This window comes from Eumetopias jubatus, unplaced genomic scaffold (genome assembly GCF_037043125.1).
Source record: "Eumetopias jubatus isolate StellerSeaLion01/CBP00866 unplaced genomic scaffold, mEumJub1_p1.0 scaffold_2, whole genome shotgun sequence".
NCBI lineage: Eukaryota > Metazoa > Chordata > Mammalia > Carnivora > Otariidae > Eumetopias > Eumetopias jubatus.
Genome location: NW_028274808.1, coordinates 21,512,824 through 21,539,292, shown reverse-complemented (window position 1 = coordinate 21,539,292; position 26,469 = coordinate 21,512,824). Strand labels below are relative to the sequence as shown.

The window sequence follows — 26,469 nt, the reverse complement described above, 5'->3', positions numbered from 1 at the left end:
ACTTTGAGATTGTGCAGTCAAGGTGGGGTTAAAGACTTCTCTCAGTCTCCAGACTGAATTCTTTCAGGCACTTGGCAAAGACCTCTCCCTTGAAGTGGTAGCCATTGTGCCACAGATTCTTGTGGTTTTTAGATATAGGAATATCAACAATCTCCTGTTTCAACTCAAAGTATTACCCCCTACCTGAGTCACCCATATTGTTTGTGGAAAATGTCATTAGCTCTAGTCATTTCACACTGATTTAAGTGCCTTAATGGATTATTGAATTTTTAAGTGATTCTATGAGTATAATCATTTTTTTAAAAAGAAAATAAATAATAAATGAAGAGTATCACCATTCTTTAAAAAATTGCCACACAGTTTTAAAATACCAAATATGCTGTATTTTAAATTGGCATGTTTTATTCAACTGTGTCTTACAGAATTAATTTATATATTAATGTATCATCCAGAATTGATCATTGTCACTCTATACAAAATTAATATTTTATATTTGCATAGTACAACATTTCAAGACTAAAACATCATATAAAGTGTGTTTATATGCATTGCCTGAAAAAAGTATGCTTTTCTTAACAATTGTCCCCTGTGATAAATAAGACACTTGAACTCCTGTTGGCAGAAATCTCTTTTCGCCCAGATGGTCTCTGTTTAATTATGTAGTCCTTAAACAATCAGGGCCAACAGATTTGACCACTGCTAAGCAAAATCAGCAAAGAACTTCTCAGATAGGAACTGCTTTTGCTATTTCTCAGTGAAGTGAAGTTCTTAAAGCCTGAATGTTTTAACATTTGTTTAATTCTGTGTTTGTTATTTAAAGTTGCAGGCATAGCTTCCTTACTTTTATAATTTAGGAAAGGTTGCGGTAGCCTTTTGGCCAATAGATAGGCCTGTCTACAGATGAGAGCTTTCCTTTCATGGGATATTAAATAATTAAATTATTAAAGAATTTGGTTAATTTAGAATAAGTAGATCTTCTGTGAATAACATGATTTTAATTTGTATTTGCATATTATAATGATAATTATGTTCTTCTCATTTTAGTTGTGTGCCTGATTGCTTATCATCTACTTTTTGCAATGTTCGTCTGGTCATACTGGAAAACTATCTTTACATTACCAATGAATCCTTCAAAAGAAGTAAGTTAAAATATTAATAGAGTTATCCTAAAGTTGAAAATCAATAATATTGATGTCTGAAGAATGAATTTTATGTCTTTTTGTTAATGTTTCAAACTTATTGAGTGAGTGTACTGATTCGTTTTTATTAATGTGTCTTTTGGTAAATACTTGAATTTTCACTTGGCAAATATTTTTGCACTGGGTGAGTATTGTATATCTGATATTAAATCTGTTGTGTGTTCCATTTCTACTTTAGAGTCAGACATCAGGGCAGATGGATGGATATATAGATAGAGCTGAAGGTAGACATTGCTATATTATAATTATCAATTATCATACTAACAGTAGATTCTTTGGCTGTCAACCACCAGAAACAACAACAACAAAATAACAATGTAACTAATCTTCTCTTACATTCAAAGTCTGTAGCTAGTCCACAGTTTCTTGCTCTGACATGTGTAGCCTCCATTTCCAACATCACCTCTTGGCCTAAGATGGATGCTTCAGTTCCAGCCATCATGTCTACCTTCCAGACAGCAGGGCAGAGAAAGTAGGATAGAGGAGTAGAAGTAAATTTCCTTCTCTTCAAGGATACTTTCTGGAAGTTGCTGATGCCAGCAACTTACTTTAGAACTTAGTTACATGGCCACATTTCTTTGTGCAGAAGGTTGGGAATGTAGTCTTTATTCTCAGTGGTCATGTTAACCATATTAACCATGTCAGAAGGAAATTGTGGATATTGGGGGAGGGGGGAATAGCATTCTCAGCTACAGAAGGTTTTAAGTAGAGTGACATGGTCAAATTTATACTTTGAAAAGATCGTTCTAAATGTTTGTTTCTGTCTTTCACCCTGGTTAAAGGTTCTTGGAGCAAAGGACTGTGTCTTAACTCACTTCTGTATTGTTGGCACTTAGTCCAGTACATATTTGTTGAATTGAAATAAACTTTGTTCCAGTAATAATAGTAGAGTTTTAGTTAGCCAAGTTAAAAGAAAAAGAAAGAAAAAAGAAAGGTCTAGGCATCATTGCAAATTGTTCCCTGAAGTAATCTGTTTAAAAAATGCAGCTGTGGTCAAAAAGGCCAATAAATATGCTGTATGACCTGGGAAAGGATATTAAAAATAAAACCACAGATATTTGCACAGAATTAGTGGTATGCTTGGCTTAAAATGTTTTACATGTAGCCTGTTTTTCTTCTACTCTCCATTAATTTTTTTTCTACCTTTTTTTTTCCTTCCTCCTGCCATGTTTACTTCTTTCCTATTATCTCTCTTACCCCCAACCTGATCTTAGTTGTAAGTATGAAGAAGAATGCAGACTCCTGTCGTAGGTAATCTCATCCTCTCTGGTGCTTTACCTATGACCTCTGTATTGACAATTCCCAAATCTATTTCCAACTCTGACCTCTCCCATTGCAAACTTATATTTCCCTGCCAAACATAGCTCCTTAATCCACTGACACCTCAGACACAGCACATCAAAAGCTGGAGTCACCCCCATCCCCTTTCCCAAACCGTGACTCATCTGTTTCTTATACTGGTTAATGCCGCTGCCATCCAGCTCATCCTTCCTGACATTCCAGCCTTCTGGAAGCTTGGCAGCCTTGCCCCGAATTCTTCTGCTTCCTTGCCCCTCCCCCAACATCCAAATCCTGCTGATATATTTACTTCCTAATTTTTCTTTTTTGGTTCCAACGCCCCCCCCTTTTTTTTTTCCTTTCTTTTTTTCATACCATTACCCTAATTCAGGGTCTCAATCATCTCTTTTGTTGGAGACATTACAGTCTCCCATTCGGTTGCACTATTTACAGTCTTGCCTACATTCCCTTTCCAGAGCCCTGCGAAGTTTCATCCTTTACCCCAAAACTGGAGGTCTAAAATCAACTTTAACTCTTCCCACTCTACATCTGAGAGCCCTTTCAACCAGTTTCCCTATTCTGTGTATTTTCAACGTAGTATCCAGGGATCCTTTCAAAACATAAGACAGATCATATCATTCTTTTGTTCAGAACTTTCCTTTGATATCCAAGCTCACTCAGAGTAAAAACAATTCTCTACTGTTGCTTAAAAGGCTGCGCATGCCCTGCCCCCACACCACCTTTCTGACCCTCTTCAATGCTGCCTTAGTCACATTGGTCTCCTTGCCCATAGGTCAATATGCATGTTTCTCCCTCAGGGGTCTCGAAACCGGGTATTTTTCCTTGATCTGGAACATTCTTCCCGTAGGTAACTGTGTGGCCAGGTCCCTTACTTACTTCCTATCTCTATGTCTCTGTTCAAATGATACCTTCCTTATCTTTAAGGCTTTCCATGACCACTCTGTATAAAATGGTAAAATCCTATGCCCGGAATTCCCTATAAACCTTAACCTTGCTATATTTTTCTCCATAGCATAGCATTTTATAACTCATTCCATATTCATTTTTTATATTATTTCTAGAATGTAAGCTCTGCAACAGCATGAACTTTATCTGTTTTGTTCACTGACCCATTGCTAGTACCTAGAGCAGTATCTGACTTGTAAAAGGTACTCACTAAGTATTTGCTAAATGATTGAATGTAGAGCAGAAGCTGGTGTGTACAGATACAGGTTTGTGTTTATAGCTTTGGCAGAAGTTGAAGTAACTTCTAATTTCTCCCTAAAAGTATATGTGAGATCATTGGCTACGAATGAGAGGGAGGTAGGTTGACTGAGGTTGAGGAGAGCAGACGTTCAAAATAGTGGTTGGAGAGAGTGGGAAAGTAAAATGTAAAACACAGAAGAAATGACACAGTATTGAGGGAACAGTTGAGATTGAGGACAGTGATTTATACCTGTAGCAGGCTTTGTTGGTGATTTTTCTACACAAAAAACCTCCATACCCTTTATTCAATTCCTACAACTGTGTGAGATAGATACTGTTTATTACTGTTTTACAAATGGAACAGTAGGCTCTGAATGTTAGCTCAGTATCCCAGGGCATCTAAAGCTAGTGTGTGGCAGAGCTAATATTCAAAGCAAAGTTGTTCTGACCATCAAGCCTACACTCTTCCCAGCATACCATGCTCTAGTATGGAAAGTGGACACCACAGTGGGGGGTGGGGCTGCAGCCAGGATATCAGTTGGAGTTTGGGGAAAAAATAGCAGCACTTCCATTTATATATTATGTTTTTAGTGTTTCTTTTTTTAAAATTAAGTTACATATACAAGGCATAGAAATTTATAGAAATATATATGAAATATATAAAAATATATATAAAGTATATATATATATACACTTCATATATAATAGCTAATAATAAATATATAAATAAATATGCATATCAGTCTCAAATTATTTTTTTACTGATGGGTCCATGATCAGAAGAATTTGGAGACCATTATTATGAAAGAGTCCTGACTTGCTGGCTAAGAATCTTGAGTTATTCCATTAATAAAATGCAAGATCTCACCCTAATCTTTTAATTGGTCAGCAGCCAGAGACCCTCCCATTGTAAAATGAGGGATCCTTGACTTAAATTGATGTTGGAGTGCTCTCAACTGCTAAAAATCTTAGAAAAATGGGACTAAAATAGCAGGAGAAGGGGTAGTATAAGAAAATAATCTTAATATTTTCTTGTTACTATTGAGAGAATGCTAAGAAATCTGGAAATAAAATTTACCTTTCTATATAACAGGATTGTTAAATTGCTAATAGTTTTTCAATTTATAAGATTTTTCTCCCATGAAAGTAAGATAACCATACTAAATTATACTTTGAAAATGGAGACTAAACAAAAAGAGAAAGGAAAAAAATCACTCCATGCTTATATAGCCAGTTTACATGCTGAATTTCTTTTGAGTTATTTTTCCTAGTTGTATTCAACATGCACATAGTCTGGGTTTTTTTTTCCCCCCACATAGTAGTCCATCATTGGTTTACGGTCATTTTTAATAATGGCATATTTTTCTCACTGAAATATGTAAAAATTTACTCTGTCACATCCCAACTTGGAATTTTAGGCTGATCCCAACTTTTTGTATTACAAATAATTTTGTTAACATGTTTGTACATGTTTCGTACACACTTTTTACCTATGTTTTGGAATATTTCCTTAATATAAATTCTCAAAAGTCAAATTACTAGATCAAGGAAATTTAAGTCACTTTGCCAAATTGTTTGAAAAGAAAATGGTCACAAGTTACAGTGCCAACAGTTTTATCAGAACTTTGGCATTGCATGTTGTCATTAAGAAAGCCGTTGGTTGCCAAGTCAGTGGGCAAGACTGTTCTATGTTTTAAGTTGTACATTTTAGATACTGATGAAATTATATGTTCCTTTTTGTCCTATGTGAAAAACTACTAGCAAAAAATACCATTCTGTGAGTTTTCTACTTGTTATTAGATTTCAGGGTTTTTTCTTAATTTGTATATCCTCTTAAAATTATACTCTTCTTTAACCTGAAAACTCTGTTTGACTTCAGATCTTGGTTTCTAATATCATTCTCTAGGTAAGGAAGGAGGAATCCTTGGAGAAATGGCTGATTCTAGAACTAGGGCAGGAACTAAGAATGTGGGTGGAGGGATGGGTGAAATACATAAAGGGGATTAAGAGGTAGAAACTACCAGTTATAAAATAAATAAGTCACAGAGATGAAAAAAGTACGGCATAAGGAATATAGTTAATAGTATTGTAATAATGTATGGTGACAAATGGTGACAACACTTAACATAGCACGGAGTAATATATAGAATTGTTGAATCAATATGTTGTACACCTGAAACTAATACAACATTGTATGTTAATTATGCTTAAATAAAAAGTAAAAGTTAAAATTAAAAAAGATGAACCAGAATATCTTACAGGGTTGAAAAGTAAAGTAGTGGTCAAAAGTAAATAAAATAGACTTAAATAGAATAGACTAAAATAAAATTCTCGACTTACGACTGGTTTACATCCTGATAAACCCATCGTAAGTTGAAAATATAGTAAGTTAAAAATGCATTTAATACGTCTAACCCATTGAGCGTGAGAGCTTAGCCTAGCCGACCTCAAACATATTCATAACACTTACATTAGCCTACATCTAGGCAAAATCATTAACACAAAGCCAATTTTATAATAAATTGCTTAATTTATTGAATACTGCACTGAAAGTGAAGAACAGTGGCTGTATGGGGACAAAATGGTTGTTACATGTATCGGGTGTTTACCCTTGTGATCACGTGACCGGCAGGAGCTGTGGCTTGCTGCCAGCACCCCACATCATGAGAGCAGATCATACTGAATATCACCAGCCTGGGAGAAGATACAAATTCAAAATTTGAAGTATGGCTCCTAGTGAATGTGTAGCACTTTCACACTATTGTAAAGGCCAAAAAATCGTTGAACTGCTGTAAGTTGGGGACAATCTGTAGGTTGATGGTGGCATATCAGGGGGACACAGAGCCAATTGAAAACTCCTAATGACCAAAGCTAGAACAATTTGAGCAATAAAATAAATAAACTAGGATTATAACCCAAAGTATAAAATAAATATCTGTGAGTCTACTGATAAAAGTAAATGAAAAAATGCATGAATAAACAGGGAGAAAAGTCTCTTTCATAGAAGAATTTCAAATAATGTAGATACTCTGCCTTCAAGAGGGACAAGAATAAAAAACCCCACTCCGTAAATGTAGGCTGCATGTGGTGAATTTCTTTCAAAGAGTACAGGATAGAAAAGGGAAAATCATGAGGAACTCTGGAGTCGAGAAAGCTGACAAACACTGCCTCAACCAGGTGACCGAGGTTCATGTCAGCACTGATAGGCAATGTTGATAGCATATCCCCTGATTGAATGTGGTAAGAATGGCACTTACCTCTGGGGTCTTCATCCCCCTGACAACTAATCTCAAACCAATCATGAGAAAAACATCAAATTTTAATAGAGAAGCATCTTATAAAATAGCTGGCCAGAATACTCAAAACTGTCAAGGTCAATAAAAACAAGGAAAATCTGAGAAACTGTCACAGTCAGCAGGAGCTTAAGGAGATAGGACAAATAAATGTACTGTGGCATACTGGATGGGATCCTGGAACAGAAAAAGAAACTCAGTAAAAACTAAAGAAAACTTAAGAAATCCGAATAAACTATGGACTTTAGTTAATAATAATGTATCAGTATTTATTTACTAATTGTGGTAAATATATCATAATGTACTAATATATGATGTTTAATAATGTGGGCAATTTGGTAAGAAGATATATGGGAACCATGTAATATTTTCTCAAATTTTCTATGAATCTAAAGTGTTTCAAAGTTGATAAAACTATTTAAACAAAACAAAAGAACATGCATTAATTGGCCAGAGGACTACCATAACCTGTAGGTTGGTGGTAGGTCAGGGACATTATCTTTTCCACCCTAGGAAATCTTCCATCCTTTCAGATCTCTACAAATGTCGTCTTTCTTCAAATCTATGACATACCTTTGCACATCAAAGTATTCTGGTGGAAAGGACTGTATATTTGGTGCATTCCAAGGTAGAATTAGATGTTTGGACATCCATCCTTTACAAGTAATAATGCTACCAACCTGTATTTGGTATTCTGGACCTGATGCAGTGTGTTGTTTATTTATTAATAAAAGCATTAAACATCTGAGGAGTCTTTCAGTTCTGTTACTCACTTTTTAAAAACTGAGATGTAAGGTAGCAAGCAAGTGAAGAGCAACTGATAGAAAAAATGTACTATGCCTTCATAAATGTGACCTTCATTTATTTGTTATTTGTATTCATTTGAGAGAGGACTGGTTGAAGTATAATTTTGAAACACTATGAAATTAATTGATAGGAAAGCAAATGCTGTGGATTTAAACAGAAGGAATATTTAATGTGGAGAATACTTTTTTCAGTTATCTTAGAAACTCTTAAAGATTTAACTATAACCTATCTACTAGTTTAATGCCAGTAAATTTGATATACTAATTTAGAATAATTTGTATTATGTAAATTTATACTTAGAGAAAACTTTTTATTTTCTTTACCTTAATGGGTCTGAAATTTTATAGTATATTTAACTAAGTGTCATGCATATAGGAATATTATGGTAACTTAGAAATTATCTACATTTGAAAACTGGAGATTTGTTTTTCTTTTTAAAATAACCTCAGTAGGGTGTCTGGGTGGCTCAGTTGGTTAAGCGTCTGCCTTTGGCTCAGGTCATGAATCCTAGGGTCCTGGGATCGAGTTCCGCGTCAGGCTCCCTGCTCAGTGGGGAGCCTGCTTCTCCCTCTGCCCCTCCCCCTATTCATCCCCTCAGTCTCTCTCCCTCTCTCTCTCAAATAAATAAATAAAATCTTAAAAAAATAAAATAACCTCAGTAGAATTGTCAACCTCTAAACATATATTTTTAATTTTTATTTATCTAAAAGAAAGATTTGGGCTCAAATATCATGACCTCATTTTCAACAAATTGCTTTCCTTTCCTTCATTGACATAATTAGATCACTTTTTTAAAACTTAAATTGTGAAATATACATACAAAAAAGAATGTATAATTCACAGTTTAAAGAATAATAAAATGAAAATACCTAAAGTCACCCAAGTATTATAGAAAACATTATTTATATTTTCAGTATTTCCTGTGTACCTTCATGTTGCATTTCCCTGCATTCCTCAAGAAGTACCTACTCTCCTGAAGTTTTGTGTTAATCATTCTCTTGTTTTTCCTTATAATTTTATTATATGTATTTATATATAAATAAGTAATATGTGCTTATATATAATTATATACTTAAATTTAATAATTTTATTATATATTTATATATAAATATATTTATAATTTTATCTATAAATTTATATGTAAATTTATATAAATTATAATAAAATATACATAAATACATATATAAATATATATCCATCCCTATAGTGTATAAGCTTTCTGGTTTTAAAATTTTATATAAATGGAATCCTATATGTTCTGTAAAATGATCTGTTGTTCAGTATGTTGAGATTCTCTGTTGCGCACAGCTGTGGTTCATTAATTGTTCAGTGTAATATAGGATTCAATTATGTGGATATTTCTGTTATCCTTTTGATGGACATTTGGGTTGTGTTTAATTTTTTACATTTCAAACATCGATGCTGTGAATATCCTTTTATTTATCTAAAAGGATATGTGTCCCATGTCTCCTGGGACACATTTATACTTTTTTATACAGACTTTTAAAACTGTTTTTTGTGGTGTGTGTGTGTGTGTGTGTGTAGCCCAAACCAATTTGATTTTTCTCAAATAAGTATTTTTTAATTGGGTAGGCCAAATTGGCAGTTTACAAAGTAAAATGCATGATTAGTTCTTTTGAGTGCTAGAGAATTCATGTAATGATTATCCCTAAGTTAAAATTCACTTAGATGAGAAAACATGTTTGATGGGTTTGTTTCTATTTTTATTCCTAGTAATATCCAGTTGAAAAATTTATCCATTGAGCCAAATTTGTTTATTTTGCCATTTCATTTATTAACATAACTAATATTAGGGTAGAACTCTACAGTTTATAAAACAATTTTACATACTCTATTCCTCTTGAGTTTCACAAACATCTGAGGAAGTAGATATTATTAATTACTCCCTTTTTCTAGATTCATCAACTAATGTTCCACCGGATTAACAGACTTGCCCAGATTCAAACTCTGTTACCACTCTGAATCTGTATGATAGATACTATTAATATACCTTTTTGTAGGTGCAGTAGACCAATGTGCTATTTCTTGAGAACACTGACTGAAATTTAATTTTCTTCCACAGTTCCATCTCTCTTATGCAGAGAAAGAATTGCTGGAGAGGGAGCCAAGAGGAGAAGCCCATCAGGAAGTTCTTAGGCGAGCAGCCAAAGATCTTCCCATCTATACCAGGACCATGTCTGGAGGTACACAATTATGAGTGCTTTGGCACCATTGTTATGGTGACTGTCAGCATATTTATATACTGGAAACTGTCAAACCCTTATTGAAAATCATTGTGTTCTGTCTTGGGTAGTTATTGAATCTTTCCTATACAATTCCATAAAACAGACACGTGAATAACAGCATGGCACAGAGATCTCAACCACATCCGCACTTACGTTACTTCTGTGGCTTCTCTAGTCACTTACTTGGGACTCAGTAGAGATGCTAGAACTGCTGAAATCTTCCTTTGTAGTTGTATTTGTTTTTTAAGTTTTAAAGTTTTAATTATAGATCTTCCTATTCTTATTTAATTGAAGGGAGCAATTCTATAATGAACATAACATTGGCAATTTTACATAAATTTAAAGCAGTAATTGTATAAAGTGTATAAAACTTAAGGTATTGATATAATTTATCTTTAAAATATATGGTAATTTTCATTCCTTTCCTTTTTTTTTTTTTTACAAGTGCAATTCAGTTAATCTCTTTTACCTGGGTCAAGATTTTTTTAGGTAGTTTAACAGCTATCTAATTAAAGAATTGTCTTAAAAATGGACACACACAGACTACTGATATTTGTCCACCAAGACTCACCCAGAAATTTTGTAACTTGAGGCCTGTGCCACCCATTTCGGTGGCTACCAGCCCCATGTGGCTGTTGAACACTTAAAATGTGGCCAAATTGAGGTGTGCCCTAAGTGTAAAATACACAATTGGTTTCAAAAGATTTTGGAAAAAAGACTGTAAAATAGCTCATTAATATTTTTATATTATTTATATTTGTTTCTAACTCCCTTGAGAATGTAAAATACCTCGTTAATATTTTTATATTACTTATATTAGTTTCTAACTCACTTGAGAATCATTATTGAATCTAAGTCAAAGTCTTGCAGTTTTTTTCCTGTTTGTTTTCTCTGTTTCTCAATGGGCAGGTGGCAGTTCCCTGATTTAATTTTAATGCCATGGGTTCTAGCCCACAGAGACAGAGCTGTGCTTATATGCGTTTATGTATATTGACCCTATATAAGCCTAGGCAAATATCGAGGAAATTAAAGCCCCCTAAAAATAAATTCCTGCACAAGATTCCAAAGCTAGTTAATGACCGTGACAGTATCAGGTATGAAAAACGAGTCTCCACATTCATTCCTAGTTGAGGGCTCTTCTACTGTATCCCTTGACACACTGGATTTGGAAAAAGGGAGGAAGCATAAGTCACACAAAAACAAAGTATTAATTTCCATTAATAGTAACTACACTTTGGATTTATAAGTCATCTCTTCGTATAGTTTACATAATGTTAAGACTGTCAGTCTCTTGTTCCTCTCAGGTATTGTATCCCTATCTCCTGAGATGAACTTAGCGTTCTTCAGATTTGTGACAGTGTGGCATATGGTCTGGTCTCCTAACATACTCTTTGTTTATATTTTCAGTGCAAAAATTCCGGATGCCTGCAAAATCAATGTTAACTGACTAGAGTCACTGACTAAATTAAATCACACACAAAGTGTAATAAATAGATTGTGTTGGTCTGATTGATCCCCCTGTGGACTATGTAGAATGGAAAGATAAACACGAGGCAGAATGGATGCTCAGTGCATCAGCCACAGTACTTAGCCAAGGCAGGATTGTGAGAGAGGATCTTACCTCACCCCCAGCCAAGACCCATGGGTTCTTTGGAAAGCTTCCTTCTTCACCCTGAGAAATTCTGTGGACGAAAGCAGCTGAAAAGTTCAGTTGATGTGCATGCACTTTATATTTGATAGAGAGAATTGAAGAAAGTGGATGGTAATATTATTCAGGATTTTATGATCCATTTTAAATCCATAGTACTTCCTCCAAACCCCAAAGAGAAAAATGCCAGCTCCCTAGAGTAAACTGATTGCCCTACACAGAGAAAAATTCGACCACATACACAGTTGCGTGTGGAGGGTAGGAAAGCAGGGTATTAACAAGACTGCTCATCTTGCCTGTTTGTCTTACACTTTCTTCTTATCCAACCATCTTCGGCTTTTCTTACAGGGATCGCCAAACTTGATCATATTGTTTTTGATTTTTATTCTTTTTTTTTTTTAAAGATTTTATTTATGCGACAGTGAGAGACACAGCGAGAGAGGGAACACCAGCAGGGGGAGTGGGAGAGGGAGAAACAGGCTTCCCGCGGAGTAGGGAGCCCAACGCAGGGCGTGATCCCAGGACCCTGGGACCATGACCTGAGCCAAACGCAGACGCTTAACGACTGAGCCACCCAGGCGCCCCTGATTTTTATTCTTATTAATGAGAACTGTTTGCTTTTTTTAGCTCTCTCTCGCCCTTCATCTTTTTCCACAATTTTTTTTTGTAGATTTTGACTAAGAAGGTAACAACTAGAGCTGATGGAGCTTATCATTTTGCACACAGAAGTTGATAACGTTTTCTTTTCAACATTACCAAAAAAGTTTTTAAATTACATAAGTAATATGTGAATAAACTCTGAAAAAATTAAAGCAAGACAGTTAAAATTCGCCTTGGCTGTTAGGAACTCTTAAATGATAAGCAGATGGTTCATTTTAAATTACAGCGGAATAATTTTAGTTGAATATGATATGGCACATGGAATTTTTTTTTAGTTTTTATTTTAATCACGTGGTGCTCATCATGACAAATGCCCTCCCTAATCCCCATCACCTATTTACCCATCCCCCCCACCTGCCTCCCCTCTGGTAACCATCAGTTTGTTTTCTATAGTTAAGAGTCTGTTTCTTGGTTTGTCTCTCTCTGTCTCTCTTTTTTTTCTTTTTGCCTTTGCCCATTTGTTTTGTTTCTTAAATTCCACATATGAGTGAAATCATATGGTATTTGTCTTTCTCTGACTGGCTTATTCCACTTAGCATTATGCTCTCTAGCTCCATCCATGCCATTGCAAATGGCAAGATTTCATTCTTTTTTATGGCTGAGTAATATCCTATTGTATGTATATATATGGCATATATTCTTTATCCATTCATCAGTTGATGGACACTTGGGCTGCTTCTGTATCTTGGCTATTGTAAATAATCCTGCTGTAAACATAGGGGTGTATATATCCCTTTGAATTAGTGTTTTTGTATTCTTTGGGTATATATCCAGTAGTGCAATTGCTGGATGGTAGAGTAGTTCCAACTTTTTGTGGAACCTCCATACTGTTTTCCACAGTGGCTGCACCAGTTTGCATTCCCACCCACAGTGCACAAGGATTCCCCTTTCTCCACATCCTCACCAACACTTGCTGTTTCTTGTGTTGTTGATTTTAACCATTCTGACAGGTGTGAGGTGATATCTTATTGTAGTTTTGATTTGCATTTCCCTAATGATAAGTGATGATGAGCATCTTTTCATGAGTCTGTTGGCCATCTGCATGTCTTCTTTGGAAAAATGTCTGTTCGTGTCTTTTGCCCATTTTTAAATTGGATTATTTGTTTTTGGGTGTTGATTTGTGTAAGTTCTTTATATGTTTTGGATATGTCATTTGCAAATATCTTCTTCCATTCTGTAGGTTGCCCTTTAGTTTTGTTGATTGTTTCTTTCATGTACAGAAACTTTTATTTCGATGTAGTCCCAATAGTTTATTTTTGCTTTTGTTTCCCTTGCCTCAGGGGAACGATCTAGAAAAAACTTGCTGTGGCCCATGTCGTAGAAATTACTGCCTGTGGTCTCTTCTAGGATTTTTATGGTTCCCTGCCTTACATTTAGGTTTTTAATCCATTTTGAGTTTATTTTTGTGTATGATGTAAGAAAGTGGTCCAGTTTCTTTCTTCTGCATGTTACTATCCAGTTTTCCCAACACCATTTGTTGAACAGACTGTCTTTTCCCCATTGCATATTCTTGCCTCCTTTGTCATACATTAATTGATGATATAATTGTGGGTTTATTTCTGGGTTTTCTGTTCTGCTCCATTGATCTACATGTCTATTTTTGTGCCAGTACCGTACTGTTTTGATCACTACAGCTTTGTAATAGAACTAGAAGTGTGGTACTGTATGCCTCCAGCTTTGCTTTTCTTTTTCAAGATTGGTTTGGCTATTCACATATTTTGTAGTTCCATACAAATTTCAGAATTGTTTATTCTAGTTCTGTGAAACATGCTGTTTTTATTTTGATAGGGATTGCATCAAATGTGTAGATCACTTCCAGCAGTATAGACATTTTAACAGTGTTTATTCTTCTAATCCATGAGCATGGAATGTCTTTCCATTTCTTCATGTCATCAATTTCTTTCAGCATTTTTTTATAGTTTTCAGAATACAAGTCTTTCACTTCTTTGGTTAGGTTTATTCCTAGGTATCTTACTATTTTTGGTGCAATTGTAAATGGGATTATGGGGCATTTTTTGTTTTTCATTTTGTTTTTTTTTTACTAAGAGACTAAATTTCTGTTTATGAAAGACTGTAAGCAAAAAGCTTATTTCTACATTGTTTTAATTTCCAGTGAGTTATTACCCACTTTGATTTGAGAAGGTTTTTTGTTGTTGTTGTTTTGTTTGATTGTTTGTTTGTTTTTTCCCAGTGTGCTTTAAAGTAGAGATAATCATCTGGAGAGAATGTAGCATTGCCCACGAAACTCACCACTTAAAGTGCAACTATAAGTGTAAAAAATATATAATAGTTTTCAAAGACTTGGTGTGAAAAAGTGTAAAATATGTGATTAATATTTGTGTATTAATTATATATTGAAATAATATTTTTGATATATTAGGTCAAATATATTTTCTTAAAATTAATTTCCCTGTTTCCTTTTATTTCTTTTAATACAGCTCCTAGAGAATCTAAAAGTACACATGTGGCTCACATTATATTTCTTCTGGATAATATTGCCTTACACTTTAATGCTCTGAGTGAGCCAGTGGTACTGTGGAGCTTTCTCTGGAATGTAGCTGCAAGACTTCTTCCTTCAGGAGATGAGCCAGCCATGCCATTAATCTCTGTAGTTCCCAAAAAAAGGAGAGTTGTAAGGGGGATGATTGAGAACTTATTTTAATATAGAAAACAATTCCATATAGGTCTTGTTGTCTGAAAAAAGCTCATCCTAATCTTAGGATAAGCAACTTTTGCTTTTTTCAGGGATCATAATATTAGTTAATATAACAGTGATAATTACTTGTTGCAAGTACTTTCTCCAAATTTTAAATTCACTATTTGGGTTTTTACTGATCCCGTGACCCACCCAATAACTGTTCTCCTGTAATTTTGGTAGACTGCTTGCATCTTGTAAGATGTCTATGTACTGAAATAGCATCTCCAAACCAGACATACATAATTGTCTTTGATATCTATGTTAGAAAAGAAAGGATCAGGATTTCCATTACAAGAATTAAAATTCAGTATTGGAAGCACTTCTGATATTCACTTCTAGTCTTGTATCTCACCCTACAGAGAACATGTGAGCTCTTTCCCAATTTAAACAACTAATAGAGTTTATTCACAAATTTCTAAAATGTGTTTCTCATAAAAATTTTATTTTTTTAAAGATTTTATGTATTCATTTGAGACACAGAGATAGAGAGCATGAGCAGGGGGAGAGGCAGAGGGAGAGGGAGAAGCAGGCTTCCCACTGAGCCAGGAGCCCGATGTGGGGCTCAATCCCAGGACCCTGGGATCATGACCTGAGCCGAAGGTAGACACTTAACCAACTGAGCCACCCAGGCGCCCCTCATAAAACTTTTAAAATATGGTTGTATCTTCAGGTACTTATCCTGGTAGGGTACAGGAAAGAAATTAATTTACTTGAGGGAGACATTCTCTTTACTTTGATAGAAATGGACATATTTGTACCCTTTGTGAGCCTTACTATCATTACTGACAATTAGGAATACCTTAGAAAAATTACGTCCAAAGATTCTCTATTCCTAAGAAACCTCGTTAGAAAACTGAGGTTGGGGGCGCCTGGCTGGCTCAATCAGAGGAGTGAGCGACTCTTGGTCTTGGGGTCATGAGTTCAAGCCCCATGTTGGGTATAGAGATTACTTAAAAGAAAGAGAGAGGAAAAAAAAAAAGAGAGGGGGGAGGAAGGAAGGAAGGGGAAAGAAAGAAAAGAAAGGAAGGAAGGAAGGAAGGAAGAAAAAGAAAGAAAGAAAGAAAAGAAAAGAAAGAAAGAAAGAAAGAAAGAAAGAAAGAAAGAAAGAAAGAAAGAAAGAAAGAAAGAAAACTGAGGCTGTAGGCAAGTCATTCTATTTTTGTATTAACAGTAGAATATCTCATTTTTACCAAATTCAAATTCACTTTGCTTTTTTAGAAGTTAAATTTGGATAGCTGATAAAAGCCATTTAATTGTATATTCAATTCAGTGTTAAATCTAAGACTAAGTGGAGATTTTTGTCCCTAGCAATCCGATATTGTGACAGATGCCAACTCATAAAACCAGACCGCTGCCATCACTGTTCCGTCTGTGATAAGTAAGAAAACCTTTTACTTCTAAATCTGTACATGCTGGTGGTCTTTTTAATTAATATTGTTTCTTTCCTCACTGTTTTCCAAATTATTTCCTTTTTTCCTTAGTTGTGTTTCTAAGACCTTTATTTAGGACGTAGAACTGGACAGTCCCTTGCATTGATATGATTGTGCCTTAGGGCCACAGTCACCTAATTGCCCCGCTTTCCCCCCAGATTCACACTGATGTGAAGAAGTGCATGAATTTTGGCAGCTCAGACTTGGCTAGTTCTGTTTACCAAATACTTCTCTGACTCTTTTTTCACCTTTATAAAGATAGTTCATATGACTACACAATAATCAGATATTTTAGATACTTAATATATCACAAGGACTGTGCTACTTAGCTTAAAGATTGATATTAAAGACAAGTTTTATCCAGACTTTCTGTAAATCTGTTGACATTTTGCCCTTTCTTTAGCATAAGATAATTGTGTATTAACATAATGAATTGCTTTTAGGAAATGAGTTTTTTGATTTCTACTTTAAAGTATGTAGATTTTGAAAATTCTATAATTATATATCATAACTGAAATTGGCTATAGTATTTGAGATGAGGACTTTTAGTATTATTTATTTAATTTTTAGATAAGTAATTTTGCAATATTTTACTTGGCACAACTCTTTCTAAATAACTTTTATATTTCCTTTTCATACTTAATGGGATTAAAATTTTATAAGGTGTTAAGTTTTGTGTGTGTTTATTATTTTTTTAGATGTATTTTGAAGATGGATCATCATTGCCCATGGTGAGTATGGCTCTATACTTAAACACGTTTCTGTCCCTTAGAACTTAATAAATTGAATCATTTATCTGTTTAAATCTTTTTGTAAATGAAATCTTGCCTTAGCTGACCCAGAAGGTACTTTCAGATTTAGTTTCTAGTGTTTGTTGAATTAACACCAAAAAGGTTTTATTCAGGAGAGTTTCCATGGAATAATTTTTAAATGAAGTAGACCAACAACATGAAAGTTAATTTGTCATATTTGCTTAGAACAAATGGTTTTCTTTGTATGCACATGCATCAACACAGAGATTCTGAAACATGTCCCAGAAATTACACCAAAATGAATTCATAAATTATACACAATACCTCACTGGAAGTTTTGAATAACGAATTAATTCTTCTCAAGCTTTAACAATTTATTTTAAATAAAACTTGACATTGAGGAGTATGAATAGCAAATACACAAATACATATGTGTTTAGGGTTTTCACTTAGAACTCATTAATATTTTAAAAAATAATTTTAGGGGCGCCTGGGTGGCTCAGATGGTTAAACGTCTGCCTTCAGCTCAGGGCATGATCCCAGGGTCCTGGGATCGAGTCCCACGTCGGGCTCCCTGCTCCTTGGGAGCCTGCTTCTCCCTCTGCCTCTCTCTCTCTCTCTCTCTCTCTCTGTCTTTCATGAATAAATAAATAAAATCTTAAAAAAAAATAATTTTAGATCAGGCACCTTAACAGAGAATGATTTGAAAGCTCTAATTAACTAATGAAGGTTGATTTTTCTACCTCTCCCTATAATTTTTCTTCTCCATGTGCACATTAGCTACACTCAGGTTGCCGGCCAGGCTGGATTTGGACACTAGGCGTGATTACTCTACCAGCCTTGCCTTCTTTCAGGGGTGGCCCTAGAAAAAGGTAGACATGCCCACAAATGTGTGCTGGGTGTAGGTGGAAACATAGGGAATAATTATCTTAGCTGTAGGAAATAATAGGGGAATGTCGGCTTCACCGTATTTTCTCTCTCTAGATACCTCTCACTTTTCTCCAACTAGACTTTCTTCTTTCCGACGTTAAGGCCAGTTAGCTCCTATGAGAGTAATGTTCTCCTCAAAGAAAGATCTCAATGAATAGCCTCACTTGGTATTAATATTCATTTGTAGCCATTCTTTTGCTTTCCTCGTGCTTTCATTCATTCTCTTCTCTCTCAAGTAGCTTTTCCCCCCAATATCTTCTATTTTAAGTTTTCTTAGTCCTCCTTACATTCCTCTGTTGATCCCTCCAGTAGCTCACGTGTCAGTGCCTCACCCACATCTGCACCATCCGCCTGTGGGTTCACTGCACCTGCCGCGGACAGTTCCTGCGCCCTTGGCGGCTCCTCACCTCAGACCCCACTGTTTCTTTCCTTCTCTGCCTGCGGGCTCTCTGTTCCACCTGAGGAGGCTGGGTACGCTGAGAAGCCGGGCAGCCCAGAGGTGCCAGGCGTGAATGCTTCCAGAGGCTCCCCTCAACCAGCGAGGGCCTGGCCAACAACACATGCTTTATGGGCTTTTCTCCCCTCCTTGTTTCAAATAAGCTGTATCCAAGTTCTTGTCTCAGGGTCTGCTCTCGGGAGAACGCATGCAAAGACACCCTTCTTTTCTAAGTAGCTGTGTATTCTCAGTATAATTTAGCAGAATGAGAAAGAAATCAAGGACGTAGAGTTGATTTCAATTTTTCTGACTTAGAGTGATAAATATGAGATGGTGATGACAAGGAATGGAAAGGTGGAAACAACCGGTATTAGTTCCAAGCTTCACACACCTATAAAGCGTGACGCACCCTTACTAGCCTCACTAAAGCACAAAAATAGGAAATAATAATTTACTGTGATAGCAGTCTTTCTAAACCTGCCATTAATTTGCCTTTGTAAGAGACTTATAGCATAATTTGACAGTCTTTCAAATTTTGACAAATCTGTTGAATAAGTGAAAGGGAACGGATAGAAGGCTCTAGAGGTTTTAAAAACGGGTACAGATTGCATACCCATAGACTCCCCATTATCATGCTCGCTCTCTATGGCAATGTGGGAATTGTTGAACGAACTGCCTGCAGTACCTTTCAACTTCCGTGTCATTGCTTCTTTGTACTGTGGCGCCCCCTGCTGCCCACCGTGTCAGCCACTGTCTCAGCTCTCGCCCTTGCAGAAGGCAGTAAGCCGGGTGGATTTGGGAAGGGTTTGGTGCCAAGGGCCTTGTGTTCACCTGGTGTATTTGAAATTTCAAGTTAAAATTTTAAATTAAAAAAAGGTATGCATAATGCATACGCATGGTTCTAAATGCAAAAATAAAAAAAGTGCCAAGTGTTCGTCCTAGGCCCCCCTCCCCCGCTTCTTCTCTTCCTCACAGGGAGCATATTGCTAAATGTCATGAGTACCTTTCAGATATAAATGTGTATGTGTGTGTGTGTTACAGTTTTTTACACACACACAAAAATATTTTACACATTTTTTAACACAAGTGGTTCCACTATGGACTGAGTCTGTGCCTCTTTTTTTTTTTCCTCTTCACTTAATATATCCTGGAACATTTTCCTTATCAAGATAGAAATAATCTCTTTTTATAGCCATTATGTCAGTATAACAGTCATTGATTAAAAGATCTTCAGGATGTTCCCAAACTGTGGGGCCAACCTTATTATGCAGGTCTTGTATACAAAAGTTCAGTATCTGTCAACTTTGAGCATTGAAAAAGCAGAAAGCTTCCTTGTTGTCAGGGGCTCCAGCATATCTGCTAAGGCCAGTTAAGATGACCCATCAGGGTGCAGGGGATCCACCTCGCACTTGTCTTTTAACTGAAATAGAAATCCTGTAGTATTTGCCTTATTGGGTTTCCCATCAAAGAGTTTTTCTTTTAATATAAATTTTTCATTCATTCATTCATTCATTCATTATATTAATGATATGTTTTGACATGCTTGCCAAAGATTAGGTAACACTTATTAAATTCAATAATTTTAGCTTCATATTGAGTGCCTATAATGTGCTAGAGACTATATATATATATGTGTGTGTATATATATATAAAATCTGTAATTCTTACAACAGTGACAGAAATTACAGAAATTATTTGTCCCATTTTAAAGAAAAGGGGGACGTGGAGCTCAGAAAAGTTAAAGAGTGGGCTTAAAGTCACATGGCATGTTTTTTTGGACTCCAAAGGCCACATTCTGTCTGTTTTTTTCTATATTATGTTCTTTTTCCTATTTAGAATCAGAAAGCAATTGCCCTGAAACAGGGCCAATTGCTATTTGCACTAAATTTTATTTTTTTTAAGATTTTTTTTAAGATTTCATCTATTTATTTGAGAGAGAGCGTGAGCGAGAAAGGGCATGAGGGGAGGAGGGGTGGAGGGAGAGGGAGAAGCAGGCTCCCCGCCGAGCAGGGAGCCCGATGCAGGGCTCCACCCCAGGACCCTGGGACCATGACCCAAGTCGAAGGCAGACACCCAACCCACTGAGCCACCCAGGTGCCCTTATTTGCACTGAATTTTATTTTTTTTAAGATTTTATTTATTTATTTGATAGAATGAGAGAGAGAGAGAGAACATGAGATGGGGGAGGGTCAGAGGGAGAAGCAGTCTCTCCGCCGAGCAGGGAGCCCGATGCGGGACTCGATCCCGGGACTCCAGGATCATGACCTGAGCCGAAGGCAGTTGCCCAACCAACTGAGCCACCCAGGCGCCCCTGCACTGAATTTTAAACAGCATATAAGGGATAATTACCTTGAGCATGTTTTGTTTCTCCATATAAAATCATTGAGACTCAGAATATATCTCTTCCTTTTCAAATTGAGTCTACAAAGCAGTAGGGAGTTAAAACATTTCACTGTCTGTTATGAAGAGACATTTTATTACTACATTTCTTCAAGTGTAAAGTACATATCAAACGCTAAGATACTTGGTTTTTATTTACTGACTTTCTCTTCTGTTTCCTAAGTGACAGATAAGTTACATTACACCATGTTCCTAAATAGAAGTTAAAGTAAATTAGATGTTATGAAATCTGTAATCAAAATCATTTTACTTTTTATAAAAATGCTATGTATCGTTTAATATAAAAGCTGCCTTCTTACATTCTCATAGGAAGAGAAACAATCTTTCTTATCCCTTCTTATTTTCCCCCAGTGCACAAAAGTCATTGTCTTCACCCTCACCCTCCAAAGTGTTATGGCTCCCCAGCTTCTGTCTATGCATTCTCTCCTCTGGAAACTAAACAAGAAAGCAAGGGGAATATCCTGTATCCTTTGGAGACAGAATGCAATTAGACTAGGCTTGTTTGGAACTCTGCAGTATGATTTCTTGCCATTATTTCATTCAGATGTCAGAGAAGGCAGCCTCAGTAATTGGTTTGCACTCACACTAGAACCGTCACGTTTTCATATCATGTGCACCTACAATTTTTGCCTTCTTTATGAGCTTATTTGCCATATAAAATACCCTTATGTTCCAAAGTTACTAAATCTAGTCCTGGTCCCTTTACCTTATGTTTCTTGAGGTAGATGATATAAGCACTTTTCTGTTTCTTTCCCCCCAAATATTCAGTTTATTCATAAACCTGATAATGTTTACCTTTTTAGTTTTTTTAATTAATTTTTTTATTGTAGGTACACTTACGTGGCACCTAATCTCTTCACACATTTTTAAGTGCAAAGTACAGTATTGTTAACCATGGGCACAGTGTCGTATAGCGGACTTCTGGAGCTTATTTATCTTGCATAGTTGAGTAAACATTTTCATGTGTACATTGTTTCACTTTAAAAATATAAAAAGAAAAATGTCTCAGCTTATTAGCAAAGTCAATAGAGACTGAGACTACCTGGCTAACATTAGAGTAGGACAAAGACATTTGAGGAGAGAAAACAGTATGTGTACATTCCGTGCAGTAGGTTTATTATACCAGTTAACACAGTTACCTCAACCAGTGAAGATACCCGTGATTTCCACTTAGGTGTTGTGTCACGTGTACACCAAGATCAGCCTGAAATTCCCTTGTCTTTCTCAAAAGGAAGATAAAAAAATGTTGATAGAAAAGTGTGACCATAAAATCTAGTTGTATTTGTGTTTATGCTTTTTGATACAATAGTTTGAATTCATATTCCTCCTCTCCGAAATATAGTAACTTTAGAATGAGAACTGAGAATTACAAATCCTGTTTAGAACCAAAGGATATAGAGCCAGCTCTCTGGAATGTTTGTTTTGCAGATAAGGAAAATGAAATTCCTATAGACTATTTCACTTGGTCAAGGCCACATGATTATTGAGTGTCAGATGCATCTTATGACCGTGGCTGTCTGGCTCTCAATCCTATTTCTTTTCTTAAACCTCCCCAGGATAATCAGTGGTATGCTGATGGCATGCATGTAGTTTGCAAAGATATTTCATCTAATTTGGGAAAATCTGAAAGATTTTAAATTACCTAATCATAGAAATATCCAAAGGTAACCAAGATCTTAGTAAGTTCCTCTTCTCTGCCTTACTTCATTAGGTTTCTCACCAGCTCTCTGTTCTTAGGCATGTGCTTATTTGCATAATTGGACATGAAATATATGGTTCATGGTTGATTAAAGTAATATCACATACCAAATTAAAAAATCTAAACACAAATTCCTTTTTTAGCAAAATGGATTTTTTAATGTTTGTATGTGTAAAATTTTATGAGGCTTGCTTAAAGAAATGCCAGTAAATTTCAAATGATAGGAAACCAAATACTGTGTTAAAGATGAGCATATGCAGACGTAGGCTGAAAGTATACAACTCACTGAAAATGTTGTTTTTGTTTTGTTAACAGGGTGAACAATTGTGTTGGATTTTCAAATTATAAATTTTTCCTCCTTTTCTTGGCTTATTCTCTGCTGTATTGCCTTTTTATTGCTGCTACGGATTTACAGTATTTTATCAAATTTTGGACAGTAAGTCAATACCTTGGTGATTTTTTTCTGGCATACAAAAATATATAACAGATTTTCAGTAATTGAGTTATTTCAGATGCTGATTTTATAGACTAGAGCTCATTTATATATAGTCAATCCTCACTGTTCACAGATTCTGTGTTTGTGAATTCTCTTACTTGCTGAAATTTATTTGTAATCCCCAAATCAGTACTCACAGAGCTTTTGTGGTTCTTTGCAGACATGCACAGCGTGGGAAAAATTTGACCTGCCCCATGGGCACATTCCCAGCTGAGCTCCACAAAAACCGCCTTCTTGTTTGTTCTTAGTCTCTTCTCCTGTAAACAAGTATGCTTTTCAGTCTGTTTAGTGTCACATTTTTTGCATTTTTTATACTTATTGTTGGTGATTTTGCTATTTAAAATGGTCTTCATACATAGCGCTGAAGTGCTGACTGGTGTTTCTGAGCAAAAGAAGACTATAGCATACTTTATGGAGAAAATGCTTGTGTCGGGTAAGCTTCCTGCAGGCATGAGTCACGCTGCTGTTGGCTCTAAGTAATGAATCAATAATGTATATTAAATAACATGTCAATACGGTGTATTTAAGCAGAAATGCACATAAACAAGGTTGTGCATTGATCCTTTGACAAGAATAATGTGACCAGAGGCTCACAGGAACCTAACCCTGTATTTTCCCTGGGGCAGCGATTCCATATTTACAAATTCAGCATTCATGACACCTTTACAGAACATGACCACTGTGAATAATGAGAATTGACTATATTCGAAGTTTTATTTTCAGCATCTAAAAATTGAAGTGTTTATGAGTAGAAAGACTGTTTTTTAAAACTATTATGTCTATAATATCCTGAGTTTTTATTAGGTATTGCTTGATTAGGCTTTAAGTAATTCATTTGTTTTCTGTGCTATATATTTTAAATGTAAGCAAAACAAAATTAAAATTGAGTATTATAAATATCCAAAGATACTCCTTGGGGCCCCCAAACAATGGTAAAAAACAAAAAACAAAAAAAAGTTATCCCAGGCCAGGATTGCTTTATTGTTTTCATTAAATTATCCTTTATTATGATAAGAACTTTCTAAATTCCTAGATAATTTAGGTCAGATTTGAACCACATTGAATACTAAAGATTTATTGAATGCCTTTATGTGCCAGTTACATTGCCAAGCACTAGGAATATACAGGTGTATGGACATGCTGCTAGCATTCAAGAATACTTCAGTGTCTAGCATGAAGAATGATCCCTAATGAATGTCTGAAAGAATATAACCTCCCTGCTTCTCATTCCTGTGGATGGTTTTAGTTCCAAACCATAAATATATATGTAAAGGAGTGACCAGTTTTCACTGTGAGGACTCTGCTGTCAGAAGCTATGAGTGAGAGCTGGTGACCTGTGTCAATAGCGGATACTGAAATACTATGACCGTCTATCAGAAGGGGACAGGTGCTAACAGCTCTGGTGCTTTACTAAGTATCCGTAGCCCAAGCCTGCCATTCTAGAGTGGGTTTAGGTCTCCTTGGACAATACATACAAGAAGAGACAAACTGGTTTTGCTTTGAGATGGCCTGTTTTGTTACCTGGATATTGTAAGGTTTGTTTTAGACCAGTGTTATGCACTAGTGTTGATCTTTTCTGTGATGCTATTATTTAAAATAGCTTGAAGCATTATTGTGGATGTGTTGTTGTATGTGTTCTTGTTGACGCTGTTGTTTGTAGTACTGTAAAACATCAATAAGTATAGTAATTAACTGTGCCAATTAACCTTCATTTTCAGGCATTATAATAAAACTATTTAAATATTTATAAAGCTGTAGTGTGTTAAAACATTTTCAGGAAGTAAATAAAAAACTATATTTTATAGTTCCTTTTATCTTGCTTCCTAGTATTATAGTTTACACATATACTACCATAATTTTTCTTTGATTCAGTTATGAAAAACAAAGTAAATATCCCAAATTTTAATATCTTTTTATATCTATATTCATTAATAGTAAACATTTTTAAGCTTATGACATATATTTTTCCTCAAAGTTTTAACATAAAGCCATGTATCTTTCTCCATATCTAAATTAAAAAAAAAAGTAGAGCAAAAAAAAAAAATCTTACTTACAAAAGTAGGGAAATACTTATCCCTTTGACAAAACATTTTATTTTCTTCCTTTCTTTATAGAATGGCCTACCCGATACTCAAGCCAAGTTCCATATTATGTTTTTATTCTTTGCTGCAGCTATGTTTTCTGTCAGCTTGTCCTCTCTGTTTGGCTATCATTGTTGGCTAGTCAGCAAAAATAAATCTACATTAGGTGAGTATTCCATTATTGTAGTTAACAGAACTTTAAAGACATAAATAGATACTCATCAAAAGTTGCCATATGATTAAATGCCAACCCGTCCTGATGTGGTAAAAATCATTTTTATTCCCACACTGTTTTGTGGGATGGCGACTTAGGCACCTACAAATGCACTCGTTCTGTATATTTATTGACTGTCCATTGTGTGTAAAGCATTGTGTATATACAGTGGTGAACAAGGACAAAATAGTCTAGTGAGGGGCACAAAAAATCAATAACCAAACATAAAAGTAATTGCAAAATGCAAAGTGCTATCTAGGAAACAAACAGGATGCTGAGGTGTGGATCTGGCTGGGGACTGTGGAAGGGAACCTACTTAGAACGGTCAGGAAAGAGCTCACCAAAACAAGTATTTTACCTAAGAAGTCAGTCACGGTAAGAACCACAACATTTCAGGTAGAGAAAACAGTATGTTCAAAAGCCCCACAGAGGGGGCATGCAGCTAAAACAGCGCTCAATGGGAAATGTATACCTAGCTATAAATGATTCCATTAAAACAGAAATGTGTCAAATCAATTACTTTATATCTTAAGGAAGTACAAAAAGAACAGCAAAGTAAATCTGAAGCTAGCAAATGGTAGAAAATAACAAAGATTAGAAAGGAGGTAACAGAAATAGAGAATTTAAAAAAAGAAAAGTTCATGGGGCGCCTGGGTGGCACAGTCGGTTAAGCATCAGACTCTTGGTTTCGGCTCAGGTCATGATCTTAGGGTCCTGGAATCGAGCCCCGTGTCGGGCTCCATGCTCGGTGGGGAGTCTGCTTGGGACTCTCTCTGCCTCTCCCTCTGCCCCTTCCCCTGCAGTCTCTCTTTCTCTAAAAAAATATATAAATAAATCTTTAAAAATAAATAAATTAAAAAAATTAAAAATAGAAGTTCAGTGAAATCAGTAATTGGTTCTTCAAAAATATCAACAAATTTTACAAGTCATTAGCTAGAAAGAAAAAATAAAGAAGACATTGCCAATGAAACTCAGTAATGAGAGGGGAATATTACT

General features: G+C 35.5%; 1 protein-coding gene across 1 annotated transcript in view; it reads left to right on the top strand.

Moving 5' to 3' along the window:
- ZDHHC2 (zDHHC palmitoyltransferase 2) overlaps positions 1-26,469 on the top strand; it is a 70,802-nt gene that overhangs the window by 27,845 nt on the left and 16,488 nt on the right. Inside the window, exons 3-8 of the mRNA XM_028099771.2 lie at positions 1,045-1,139; positions 9,867-9,987; positions 16,344-16,413; positions 17,164-17,196; positions 22,998-23,118; positions 25,293-25,425. Coding sequence (XP_027955572.1) covers positions 1,045-1,139; positions 9,867-9,987; positions 16,344-16,413; positions 17,164-17,196; positions 22,998-23,118; positions 25,293-25,425 — 573 coding nt within the window. The remainder of the gene's footprint in view (positions 1-1,044; positions 1,140-9,866; positions 9,988-16,343; positions 16,414-17,163; positions 17,197-22,997; positions 23,119-25,292; positions 25,426-26,469) is intronic.